This window comes from Geotrypetes seraphini, chromosome 7 (genome assembly GCF_902459505.1).
Source record: "Geotrypetes seraphini chromosome 7, aGeoSer1.1, whole genome shotgun sequence".
Taxonomy (NCBI): Eukaryota; Metazoa; Chordata; class Amphibia; order Gymnophiona; family Dermophiidae; genus Geotrypetes; species Geotrypetes seraphini.
This window is the reverse complement of record NC_047090.1, coordinates 86,298,170-86,312,077: the sequence shown is the minus strand read 5'-3', so window position 1 is coordinate 86,312,077 and position 13,908 is coordinate 86,298,170. Positions and strand designations below refer to the sequence as shown.

General features: G+C 44.7%; 1 protein-coding gene across 9 annotated transcripts in view; it reads right to left on the bottom strand.

Annotated features, from left to right (window-relative positions):
• The window catches only part of RALGAPA1 (Ral GTPase activating protein catalytic subunit alpha 1), a 678,446-nt gene that overhangs the window by 453,529 nt on the left and 211,009 nt on the right, over positions 1–13,908 (bottom strand). For all 9 annotated transcript variants that reach the window (XM_033952521.1, XM_033952520.1, XM_033952524.1 and 6 more), the window contains 2 exons: positions 11,643–11,819; positions 1,413–1,565 (listed from right to left, as the gene is read on the bottom strand). In XM_033952521.1, the coding sequence (XP_033808412.1) occupies positions 1,413–1,565; positions 11,643–11,819 (330 nt within the window). The remainder of the gene's footprint in view (positions 1–1,412; positions 1,566–11,642; positions 11,820–13,908) is intronic.

Here is a 13,908-nt window from a genome sequence, read left to right as displayed (position 1 = left end):
ACAAGCCTCAGTTAGGAGTTTATATTTAAATTATTTTATTAAAGTATAAAAAGAAACAATATTCTGTACAACTGTCATTTTATAAATCACAAACAATACAGAACAAGGATCAACAAAATCCCTGTCTCTCCTCCCCCCTCACAAATATTTCTTCCACCATGGAGAAAACTGAACAAGTCAAATTACTACAGAATGCTACATTGAAAATTCATACTAACAGAATACCTTGGTCACACAAAGAGAACACAAATACCAACTATATAATAGCTAACCAAAAATGATAAACATAAATTAAACTAAAATCACAAGAAGGCACGCCTTACATGTAGTACAACATCAAAGAAACAGATAGATACATTTCCTCCTATTATTTTTGTTACCATGGATATACTGCAGGTACCCACGTCTCCATTATGTTTTGAATAATCTACGCTTTATATTTATTATGCTCTCTTCTAATCTTTTTGTTATTGTTCATTTTTAATATACTTTATTGCAATTACATCTTTTTGTATACTTTTGTCATTTTGTATATTTAGAAAAGTACAGTCAAACCTCATAACGCAGTTTGTGAGTGTTTTGCAAGATGAGCAAAACACTCCCGCAAATCGTGCCTCGCAAAACAAGCATTGACTCACAAACTGAGCTCTCAAATATGATGACCCAGGAGTGGGTACCTGCCTGTGGGTGCCGCAGCCCCTTCAGTGGGGTGGCTTTCTTCCCTCAGGGTACTCATGCAACTGTCCTCCCGCTTTAGCGTCTGCCGTCCGCCAGCGCCTCCCAGCTCCCGATTCAAACCAGCTGCCATCCTGTTGAAGAATGCGCATGACCTCTCAGCTCCCGAGCCAAACCAGCTGCGTCCCAATAACGCATGATGTTGTGTGTGCTTGTACATGGCGCACGCGTTGTCGAGGTGGTAGCCGGCTTGGCTCAGGAGCTGAGAGGTCGTGCGCATGCTTCTACAGGAGGGCAGCCACCTTGAATCGAGAGCCGGGAGGTGCTGGAGTACAGCAGAGGCACGGGGACCCCGAGGGAAGGAAGCCACCCTGCTGAAGGGGCTGTGGCACCCATAGGCAGGTACCCACCCCTGGGCCACTGTAGTAAACTTTGATTGTGGAACAAATCGTCTGTGTTTGCATTATAGCCTTTGGGGAACTTTGCTTTGATATATGAGTTCTTTAGCTTACGAGCATGCTTCTGGAACGAATTATGCTCATAAACCAAGATACCACTGTACATCTGAATTACTTATATTTGTATGCTATATATTATTTTTGTTGTTTTAATTTCCTGGGACACCTAACTGGAAGACACAACTAAATATAAAGATGAAAATCCTTATCTCCCAGAACAAAATTACTAGTGAACAGAGGAAAAGAAAAGAAAAGCAGCATTTCTTATTTTTTTCTTGCCTAGATCATCTGGTGTCTGTAGAACAGAATGATGAAGCTTCTCATCCAGATGTAAATCTTGCTGATCCATTTGATCAGCACTAAGGATGGCAGGAGAAGGAGTTCGTGATCGGGAACCAGCAGCAGACAAGACTGGAGAGGCACTTTCAGAACCTATATATTTGAAGGTATTGTTTTAAAAATATTCATCAAAATAAAATGTTCATTGTATTAATTTTAATTTTAGGAATAACAAAAATTTATATATTCAATAACAAGTACCTTGTGTACTTACATCTTTAGAGATGATGGAATAACACTTTGAAATCTATGATAATCTAATTAACTAATAGTAAAGAAATTTTAACGGGTGAAAAGCAGTTATTTACCCATGATAGCTAAAGAGGTGAGTTCCAAAACTTGTTCTCTGCATAAAATGCAAGTTTTTACTTTTAAGAATCCTATTCAACATAAGAATTAAAAAAATAAAACAAAATGTACTTAACAAGTTTTGGAACTCACCTCTTCAATTGCCCTCCAAAGAAAGCACACTACTACCGTGTTTCCCCCAAAATAAGAATGTCTCTTATATTCATTTGGGACCCAAAAGTGGCACTAGGTCTTATTTCTAGGGTATGCACATGACCATCTCTCCCTTCCTCTCCTTCACCCCAATTCTTCCTCTTTCCTTTCTCTCTCCCACATGGTCAGCATCTTTCCTCCCCTCCCTCCCTCCCCCCTCTCCCTCCCCCCTGTGCAGCTGAAGTATGCCCAGCTTCTATCCTTCCCCCCCTCCTATCCCTCGTGCAGCTTTGCCCAGCTTCTATCCTTCCCTTCCTCCCATCCCTTAAGCAGCAGAACCCTTGTCCAGCTTCTATTCATCCTTCCCTCCCTCCCCTTGTGCAGCAGAACCCTGAAGCATTCCCCACTCCCACTGCGCAGCCGAACCCCTGCTGACCCTCCATCCTTCCCTCCCCGCCAACCGCGAGCGAGCCCTACTTTCAACCGAAGAAGCGTCGGGCTGGCAGCATTCTAAAAAGGCTGCTTGGCCTTGTCCGTCGGGGATTTCACTCTGCCGCATTACTGATGACCTCTGCCGCGTTATTGATGACCTCATCAGTAATGCGGCAGAGTGAAATCCTTGACGGACAAGGCCAAGCAGCTTGTTTAAAATGCTGCCAGCCCGACGCTGCTTAGGTTGAAGGTAGGGCTCGCTTGCGGTCGGCGGGGAGGGAAGGATGGATGGTCAGCAGCGTGTCAAAGCGGCTCCTGATTAGTGAGGCCAGACTTCAGTACAGGAAGAGGCAGTCGGAGTATACCACAAGTGATTTCCTTCACTCGCCGGCGCTCCGGCTGCCCTCTCCTGCCCAGTCATTCGTGGTCAGAAAATACCGCGAATGACCCGGACTGTGAGTAACCAGGACCGCAAATTCGTGGAGGAGCACTGTAGTCCAAAGTCCAAATACAAGTCCTTGAATACAATATGAAAATGATCCCAACTAGGATCCAAGTTTCGGTGATGTTGCTTCCTCAGGGGAGTGCAAGGTACTGAAAAGCATGATAAATAACATAACATTAATAATGAACATAAATAAATACATTTATACACAAAATTTAAAAGAACTGAGATGCATTCAAAATTACAGTCAAACCTCGGTTTGCGAGTAACCCAGTTTGCGAGTGTTTTGCAAGACGAGCAAAACATTTTCGCAAACCGAGTGTTGACTCGATTTGCGAGCACGACCCGATAACCGGCATCGCTCCCCCCCGCTCGCAAAGGGCCCCCTCCTGCTCGAATCGGCACCCCCCCCCGCCGCGAGAACAGGAACCCCCTGCCCGACCAACTTTAACTCACCCCCCCTTTGGCACCGGCACGCAGCAAACAAGTGCCGGTGCCGCTTGAAGATCTTCTTCCCAGTCTCTGCCGGCTTTGAGCATGCATCTGCACATGCTCAAGCCCTTCTAAATGTCCCTCTCGCCAAGAATCTCGGCGAGAGGGAGAATTAGAAGGGCTTGAGCATGCGCAGATGCATGCTCAAAGCCGGCAGAGACTGGGAAGAAGAAAATCTTCAAGCGGCACCAGCACTTGTGGGCTGCGTGCCGGTGCCAAAGGGAGGGTGAGTTAAAGTTGGTCGGGCTGGGGGTTCCTGTTCTCGTGGGGGGGTGCCGATTCGAGCGGGGGGGGGCCTTTGCGAGCGGGGGCGAGCGGTTCTCGTGCCGGTGCCAGACGGGGGGGGGGTGAGTTAAAGTTGGTCGGGCGGAGGGTGCCTGTTCTCACGGGGGGTGCCGGATCACGCGTAGGGGGACTTTGCGAGCGGGGGGAGGAGCAGCGCCCTGGCCTCAGGGGGGGGGAACATATCAAAGCGAGTTTCCATTATTTCCTATGGGGAAACTCGCTTTGATAAACGAGCATTTTGGATTACGAGCATGCTCCTGGAACGGATTATGCTCGTAATCCAAGGTACCACTGTACATGAAAATATATAAAAAGAATAAACTAAAATAGGTACATGAATATTGAACTTCCAAAAAGTCACTATTTATAAAAACATGGATGATTCTGCTATGAAAACAGTATCATAAAATTAGTACAGAAATATTATAGAAACAGAGGAGTGTTAAAACAGTACAAAGCCAACATATGGACCAAAAAAATATAATTGAGTGCATAATAAACAGCCATGAGTGTATATTCATGCATTAGACTCATTCACCTTTATATTTATTTTATCTCCATATAATTTACAAAGATTTTAGAGCCCCTATTGTCATTTGTATTTGTTGCAATTTATCGTTTCATCTTTTTACATACATTTATGGAATATTGTCATATTTACATATTTGATTCATCATACATGATTATTACATCACCAACTAGTTATTGGTTTTTAAAGGATAAGAGTTACTCCTTTAGATGGGCAACACATTATCAACTCGGCATTAATTTATAGAGTTTATTTACATCCACCTAAAAATTTGTTTTTAATTTACATTTATCCATTTTTCAATTTACCGCATGGTTATCTATGGTTTTATGTCTATGTTATTAGATGGTTATAGTATAAACTCTTGGCAGTAGTTTTAATAGTTACAGTACGTTTTATTCCATTTAATATCATTTCAAAGCAGGATCATTCATGTTTTTATAAATCAGTGGCTTTTTGGAATCACAAGTGCAATATTCATGTACCTATTTTATGTTATTCTTTTTATATATTTACATGTAGTTTTTAATTCATCTCGGTTCTTTTAAATTTTGTGTATAAATGTATTATTTATGTTCATTATTAATGTTATGTTATTTATCATGCTTTTCTGTACCTGAGGAAGGCGACATAGTCACCGAAACTTGGATCCTAGGCACTGTTCCCTCTAAGCTGAGCAGGTGTCCTCCAGCTGCATTGCTACCACTAGGGGGTGGAATATTTTCAGTCGCTAAGGACAGGTATGTTCCCTGGAGTCCTGCAGAACTTGCCTGTCCCTCACAATTGAAAAATGTGACAGTAAAACAGCACCCTCTATTGGTGAGACTGTGGGTGGAGGACTCCTGCTCAGCTTAAAGGGAACACCATTTTTATATCATCCCTACTGCACTGGAACAATACAGTAAGCACAGTTACTTACCGTAACAGGTGTTATCCAGGGACAGCAGGCAGATATTCTTGACTGATGGGTGACGGCACCGACGGAGCCCCGGTACGGACAATTTTAGAGTGATTGCACTCTAAGAACTTGGAAAGTTCTGGTAGGCCGCACCGCGCACGCGCAAGTGCCTTCCCGCCCGACAGAGGCGCGCGGTCCCCAGTTAGGATAAGCCAGCTAAGAAGCCAACCCGGGGAGGTGGGAGGGACGCAAGAATATCTGCCTGCTGTCCCTGGATAACACCTGTTACGGTAAGTAACTGTGCTTTATCCCAGGACAAGCAGGCAGCATATTCTTGACTGATGGGTGACCTCCAAGCTAACAAAAAGAGGGATGGAGGGAAGGTTGGCCATTAGGAAAACAAATTTTGCAAAACAGATTGGCCGAAGTGTCCATCCCGTCTGGAGAATGCATCCAGACAATAATGAGATGTAAAAGTATGAACTGAGGACCAAGTAGCAGCCTTGCAGATTTCCTCAATAGGAGTGGAACGGAGGAAAGCTACAGATGCTGCCATCGCTCGGACTCTATGGGCCGTGACAGTGTCAGTCCGGTCTGAGCATAACAGAATGAAATGCATGCTGCCAGCCAATTAGACAACGTACGTTTAGAAACAGGACGTCCCAATTTATTCGGATCAAAGGACAGAAAGAGTTGGGGAACTGATCTGTGGGGTTTCATACGCTCTAGATAGTAAGCTAGAGCCCTTTTACAATCCAAAGTATGCAGAGCCTGTTCCCCAGAATGAGAGTGAGGTTTCGGAAAGAAGACAGGCAGAACAATGGATTGGTTGAGATGGAATTCAGAGACAACCTTAGGGAGAAACTTTGGATGTGTACGCAGAACCACCTTGTCATGATGAAAGACCGTAAAAGGTGGATCTGCAACTAGTGCATGTAGCTCACTGACCCTCCTGGCAGAGGTAAGAGCAATAAGGAAAAGAACCTTCCAAGTGAGAAACTTGAAAGGAGTGGTAGCCAAAGGTTCAAATGGAGGCTTCATTAAGGCGGAAAGAACCACATTGAGATCCCAGAGAACAGGAGGGGCTTTAAGAGGTGGTTTCACATTGAAAAGACCTCGCATGAACCTGGACACCAGGAGATGAGCTGAGAGAAGTTTTCCATGAATCGGCTCATGGAAGGCAGCAATGGCAATGAGATGGACTCTGATGGAAGAAGACTTAAGGCCAGAGTCAGACAAAGAAAGCAAATAATCCAACAATGTCTCCACTGCCAGGGAAGTGGGATCAAGATGGTGAAGAAGACACCAGGAAGAAAATCTTGTCCACTTCTGATGGTAACATTGCAGAGTGGCTGGTTTCCTGGAGGCATCTAGAATGGAACGAACGGGCTGAGACAAAAGAGTATCATGAGAAGTCAGCCCGAGAGATACCAAGCTGTCAGGTGCAGAGACTGGAGGTTGGGATGTAGAAGGGTCTCCTGATGCTGTGTAAGCAGAGAAGGAAACAGTGGAAGAAGAAAAGGTTCCCTGGAACTGAGTTGAAGTAGAAGGGAGAACCAATGTTGCCTGGGCCACCTCGGAGCAATCAGAATCATGGTGGCTCGTTCCCTCTTGAGCTTGAACAAGGTTCTCAACATGAGAGGCAGAGGAGGGAAAGCGTACAGGAACAGATTGGACCAGTCGAGGAGAAATGCATCCGCTGCCAGACGGTGAGGAGAGTAGAGTCTGGAGCAGAATAGGGGCAGCTGGTGATTGTGAGGAGCTGCAAAGAGGTCTATCTGAGGAGTGCCCCATTGAGCGAAGATGGACTGTAGAGTGAAAGATCGAGTGTCCACTCGTGAGGCTGGAGAATTCTGCTGAGCTTGTCCGCTAAGGAATTCTTTTCTCCCTGAATGTAGATAGCTTTCAGGAATAGATGGTGATTTATGGCCCAAGTCCAGATCTTCTGGGCTTCTTGGCACAAGAGGCGAGAGCCCGTCCCACCCTGCTTGTTGATGTAGTACATCGCAACTTGATTGTCTGTGCACAGCAGGAGAACTTGAGGGAAGAGAAAATGTTGGAAGGCCTTGAGGGCATAAAACATCGCTCTGAGTTCCAGGAAATTGATGTGATGCTTCTTTTCCTGGGCTGTCCAAAGGCCTTGAGTTTGGAACTCGTTCAAATGAGCTCCCCAGGCATAAGGGGAGGCGTCGGTGGTGATGACTAGTTGATGAGGAGGTAGATGGAGCAGAAGACCTCTGGATAGATTTGAGGATATCAACCACCATTGTAGAGACTGACGAAGAGATGATGTGACAGATATGTGACGTGAGCAAGGATCCATCGCTTGGGACCACTGGGTAGATAGGGTCCATTGAGGAGTGCGCAGGTGAAGACGTGCGAAGGGTGTGACATGAACTGTGGAGGCCATGTGACCCAAGAGTATCATCATTTGCTTGGCAGAGATGGAAAGTTGTAGAAGCACCTGCTGACACAGAGATTGAAGCGTTTGAAGACGGTTGGATGGCAGGAACGCTCTCATGAGGACTGTGTCTAAGACAGCTCCGATGAATTGAAGTCTCTGAGTGGGGATGAGATGAGATTTGGGTAGATTGATCTCAAACCCCAGAAGTTGAAGAAACATGATGGTTTGGTTGGTGGCCAGGAGAACAGTCTGAGATGAATTGGCCTTGATTAACCAGTCGTCCAGGTAAGGAAAGACCTGAAGGTGGTGAGATCGTAGAAAGGCAGTCACCACAATCAGACATTTGGTGAACACTCTTGGAGAGGAGGCAAGACCGAAGGGCAGCACCTTGTATTGGTAATGACAACGATTGATCATGAAGCGTAGGTACTGTCTGGAGGCCAGATTGGCCGGTATATGAGTGTATGCTTCTTTGAGATCGAGTGAACATAGCCAGTCACCTTGATTGAGAAGAGGGTAAAGAGTGGCCAGAGAAAGCATTTTGAATTTCTCCTTGACCAAGCATTTGTTTAGATCGCGAAGATCTAGAATGGGTCTTAAAACTCCTGTCTTTTTGGGGACTAGAAAATAACGGGAGTAGAATCCCTGCCCTCTCTGATCTAGAGGAACTTCCTCTATAGCGTTCAGAAGGAGGAGGGATTGAACCTCTTGAAGAAGGAGGGAAGACCGAGGAGTGTTGAAAGCAAACTCTCTTGGCAGACTTTGGGCAGGAGGTGTCTGAAAGTTGAGAGAGTAGCCGTGGCGGATGATGTTGAGGACCCACAGGTCCGAGGTGATGATTTCCCAACGGCTTATGAAATGTATAAGGCGTCCTCCTATGGGCTGTGGAAGATGAGTAGAAGGAGGAAGATTGGCTATGTCCCGGAGAACCAAGTCAAAAGGGCTGAGTTGACTTTTGAGAAGGAGGAGGTTTCACTTGCTGTTGCTGCTGGGCAGGTCGAGCAGGTTGCCTCTGTTGCTGCCTCTGACGCCTGGGTTGTTGCTGTGTTTGAGGTAAGGGACGAGCCACAAACCTTCGTTGGTAGGCCGATTGTTGACGAAAAGGCCTAGAAGGTGGGGTGTTCTTCTTTGTCTTAAGGAGAGTATCCCATCGAGTCTCATGAGCTGAAAGTTTCTGAGTAGTAGAGTCCATGGATTCTCCGAACAGCTCATCCCCTAAGCAAGGTGCATTGGCCAGTCGATCTTGGTGATTGACATCGAGTTTGGACACTCTGAGCCAGGCCAGTCGTCGCATAGCCACTGACATAGCCGTGGCTCTAGAGGTCAGCTCAAAAGTGTCATAGATTGATCTGACCATGAACTTGCGCAGTTGCAAGAGCGATGAAGAAGTTTGGCGAAAGGCTGATTTCTTACGGTCAGGGAGATATTTCTCAAAAGATGACAAACTTTGAATAAGATGCTTAAGATAAAAGGAAAAATGGAAAGCATAGTTTCCTGACCTGTTCGCTAGCATTGTATTTTGATACAGCCTTTTGCCAAACTTATCCATGGCCTTACCTTCCCTGCCAGGAGGGACAGAAGCATATACACTAGCCCCCGTGGATTTCTTTAAAGTAGACTCTACTAATAAAGACTCATGGGGGAGTTGAGGCTTGTCAAAGCCTGGAATTGGTATAACCTTATATAAGGAGTCCAGTTTACGGGGAGCTCCTGGAATGGTCAAGGGTGTCTCTAGATTTTTGTAAAATGTCTCTCTTAAAATGTCATGGAGAGGCAGCTTGAGAAATTCCCTTGGAGGCTGGTCAAAGTCAAGAGCATCTAAAAATGCCTTGGATTTTTTGGATTCAGCCTCCAAGGGAATAGATAAAGAGTCACACATCTCTTTAAGAAAAGAGGTGAAAGAAGTCGCATCAGGTTTGGAAGATGGATCAAAACCAGAAGGATCCTCGTCCCCTGATGAACATTCTCCCTCAGAGAGGAAAGGCTCTTCTGAATCACCCAACAGATCAGGGTCCCTCACCTGAAAACTGCGGTCTCGTGACTCCGGTGTGGAGGGTTCTAGGTGTCGAGTTTTATGAGTCGACTTACCAGACCTCTGTGAACCGGTACCGGGAGATGTTAAGGGTTGTGCCGGTGCCGATGTTTGAACAGCCTGGTGTCTCGGTTCCAGTGCCAAGATTAGCATTGATAACGAAGAAGTGATGTGCCCCGGTACCGACAAAGTGGATGCCGATAAAGGGGGCTGCTGCACCGTCGGTACCGGCGGCTCAGACCGGACCGGGACTGGAAGGCTCGGAGTCAAAAGAGCAAGGAGTAGCTGTTGGAGTTGCTCCTTTAGCTGGACCTGCAGGACTGCGGCAATGCGCTCGTCCAATGAAGGCACCGGTACCGCTTTTTTCTTCTGCGGTACCTTGGGTGCCGCTCTACACTCCGAAGAGGAACCCGATGTCGAGGGACTCACCTCAATCGGAGCGGAGCGCTTCCGTGGGCGCCTCGTGGTCGGCAGGATTGGACTCGCTGCTACTGAGACCGGAGGACGCTCCAACGGGGAAGGCTTCTTAGCCGGCTTACCTGCGGGGTGCGACGCCGGCGCGGTGTCGACGAAGTAGGTGCCGACTGAGATGGAGCCGACGTCGGTGCCGGTGGTGCGGAATCAGACATCTCGGCGCCGAACAATAACTGCTGCTGTATCTGGCGGTTTTTAAGTGTTCTCTTTTTTAAAGTCGCACAGCGGGAGCAGGTAGACGCTCGATGGTCAGGACCAAGACACTGCAGATACCAGTTGTGTGGGTCTGTCAGTGAAATTGGTCGAGCGCACCGCTGGCACTTTTTAAACCCGGGTTGAGGGGGCATGAAAGTGAATACGGCTTCTGCCAAATCGAAGGCCGAGGCCTCGATGATGGCAATAGGCCCCGCCGGGGCTAACTGAAAACTGAAGAAAAAAATTAAGTTTTGGTTTTTTTTTTTAAGAAAAGAAAAGAAATAACGGAAATAAAATTTCCAAAAGGGTTTACGCGAGCGGGAAGGCGATATTAAGTAGAAAAAGAACTTTCAACAGCCGTTGAAAGAAACGCGTCTTCTTAGCTCCACGGAAACTAAGAAACTGGGGACCGCGCGCCTCTGTCGGGCGGGAAGGCACTCGCACGTGCGCGGTGCGGCCTACCAGAACTTTCCAAGTTCTTAGAGTGCAATCACTCTAAAATTGTCCGTACCGGGACTCCGTCGGTGCCGTCACCCATCAGTCAAGAATATGCTGCCTGCTTGTCCTGGGATAATATGTAAACTTTTTAACTTGTACTCAAAACATAATTATCATGTAGTCCCCATAATAATGTATGGGCCTCTTCTCATGTAAATCACCTTGAACCTGTTTTAGGTAAGAGCAATTCAGAAATTCAAATTAGATTAGATTTTCATTTATAAACAATGTTTTCATCTATAAAGTATCCAGACATGTATTGCAATTGAAGCACTACAGAAACACTGAAGACAGATTTTGGAGGAAGTGAGTTATCAATGTGAGTTATTGTTAAGACGGACTATTTTACAACTAACTCATACTATTTTAGCAGAGGTCTTGTTTTATGCAACAACAACAAAAAAGAGGGATTCGAAAACACACAGTAACAGATGAATAACAGAAAGAAGCATCAAGGGCCTCCAAGGGTGGGATAGCACATCAGTTCTTTATAGGCTTAATACAGTCAGTGTTTCAGCATACACACGCCTGTGTCAGGAGTCACTTGTTAAAGCCAATTCAGTAAATAAATGCTATCCAATGCACTGAAGACTGACTAGTAAAAAGTCGTCTCACTAACAAAACTTTCTAAAACGCCACTACAGCAAAGCTCCTTAGTGACGTGCCAAGTTTCCTGAGTATTACCAGGTACAAATAATTGTGATAATTTTTCTCAGTTGTGCATAAATTGTCCACCATAAATTTCACCTTCCATTTAGATGAATGGTTGCTCAGTCCTGCAAGATCCTCCAGTAATTTCTCATATCTGCTTTTATAAATTTCATCACCTCACCTACTGGTGATGCATTTTAGCTTCTAAATAAAAAAATGGAACTCTGGTTCAACTGCTAATAAGTGATGGATCAAAAAAACCCCAAACAGTTAAAATAATTTGTATAGGATTGTACAGTAAAATGGTACACTTTCTTGCCATTTATTTTCTGATTAACAGAATTATAACACTATGCTCTAAACTCAGATTAAATACAAACTAGAAACAAGTTACCTGTCACAGCAGCAGTCTCAGTAGATAACGGCTGCAAATTGAGACTGCTGGTCTCAGAATCAATGTGGAGTGTGGTTAAACTTGCTATTTCTTGCTCCTCACTGCTAGGCTGGCGTCCTGAGCCTGTATCCGTCTCAATAGACGTGGGGAGCCCTGTGTCACTCCCAAGGTTGAAATCTATATTAAGAGAGTTGTTTTGTTACTTCATAGTTAATCAGCCATACATGTAGCTAAAGCATAGAAAATGCTGATTTTAAAGAAGGTTATGTATATTTGGATAAGCAAAAAAAAGGAGGGGGGAGTCAACAAAATGGATAAAAAAAGGACTCAAATTTGTTTTGGAACTGTTTATTATTTTCTATCACTACTACTAGAGTGCTACCAGACATACACAGCACTGTACACAGTCATAAAGGAGACAGACCCTCCTCGGACAATCTATTAGTAACTAGTATTGCTCACAGGTTTTGAAGTATTTCTTTAAGAACCGTTTCAGCTGTTATTTACGATTTTGTACAATGATTAAACAGTTGGCTAACATAACCTGAATGGGCTAGATGCTCTAAGCTCTCACACCATGGTAAAAAATATATATATATACTTTGGTGGGAGCGATTTTTGTTTTACTGGCAATTCTCAGCACAATAGCATGCAAATTATATGCATTCTATGTGTGTGGAAAATTGCTGGTAAAGGGGGGGTTAGGACCTTCTGTCCTTACCTTAAATGTTCTCTTTTACTTTTAACAATTGTATTTCATTCCTTCATACCTTTCATTTCTCGCTAGTCAATACTCTCTGTTTAGTTTTGTTATCTGTATTTTAAAATTTATATTGTTTTTTGTTTTACCTCTGAATCTTTTTTTATTGTAACTTGCTTAGAAATAAGTGATCTTATCAAATTTTTAATAAAACTTGAAACTGGAAGAAAAATTGCTAGCACAGCTCCTCTTCCTGCCTGCCTGCCAAAAAAGGCAGCCCCTGAGCTCCCTGCTTGAACCAGCAAGCAGGGACAGCAGGGGCTGCATTTTTTTTTTTTTTTAATGGGTGCAGCTAACAGCTAGTGAGCTAACACTAATGCCCCCCCTCCCCCCCCCCGGTACCTATTTTAGAAGACTGGCAGGAGGGATGCTCATTACCTCCCACCAGCAGGCCCGCTTCTTCAAAATGACAGGCTTGTTCAGTATAGGGAAATACTTTGAGTAGAATCCTCAGCAACTCACCTGCAGAGGAACTTGTTCTATGGCACTGAGCTAGAAAAGGGGCTGAGAGATCCTGGTGAAGGAGGGTATTTTATTGGAAGTTGAACCAGGCCTCCCTTGGAGGATAGTTTGGAGGTCTTTTTTTTTGTAAATTAAGGGCTTTATCTGTGTCTCAGTATCTGAAGGACCCAGTAGTCTGATGTTATGGACCAGAAATGGTATTAGTGTATGATTTGACCTCCTATGGGTAAAATGTGAGGAAGAGGTTGTGAAATACTGGCTACGCTCTGTAGGATGGAGTCAAAAAGACTGCTGCTGTTTGAACTATAGTTGTGATTGAGCCTTCTATGTCCTCTGTTTTCTTGGATGTCTTTGAGTAGGTGCTCGAGAAGTTGTGGTAGGCTGGTTATATCTGTGTTTGGGATAATAGGAGAAGTTCCTGGAAGGTTGCGGTCAGGATGACTTAGTAGATGACAAAGTAGTCATAAAATCTTCATGCTTTTTAATTTTCTGAATTGCCTCTTATAAAGAATCTTCGAAAAGATAGTCTCCCATGTAGGGAATATTTGCGAGACGATCTTGAACTTTGGCATCTAGGTCAGAAATTCTAAGCCAGGCCTTCCTAAGCATGGCAACTGACACTGCAGATGTTAGAGATAGGAAGGGACTGAGACTTATATACCGCCTTTTTTGTAGTTTTACAACCACATTCAAAGCGGTTTACATACAGATACTTCAAGCATATTCCCTATCTGTCCCAGTGGGTTCACAATCTGTCTAATGTACCTGGAGCAGTGTAGGATTAAGTGACTTGCCCAGGGTCACAAGAAGCAGTATAGAGTTTGAACTCACAACCTCAGGGTGCTGAGGCTGTAGCTCTAACCACTACACCACACACTCCTCCATGTCAAAGGTGGCCCACACCATATATTTCCTGGTCTCTAAAAAGTCATTGGCAAGATGCTGGAAAGAGTTTAATGTTTTGAAAATATTCTGTATGAGAGATTTAAGGTAGACTGTCATATAGAAGTTATAATTGAGGAGTCTATTGGTCAACAGTGCTCT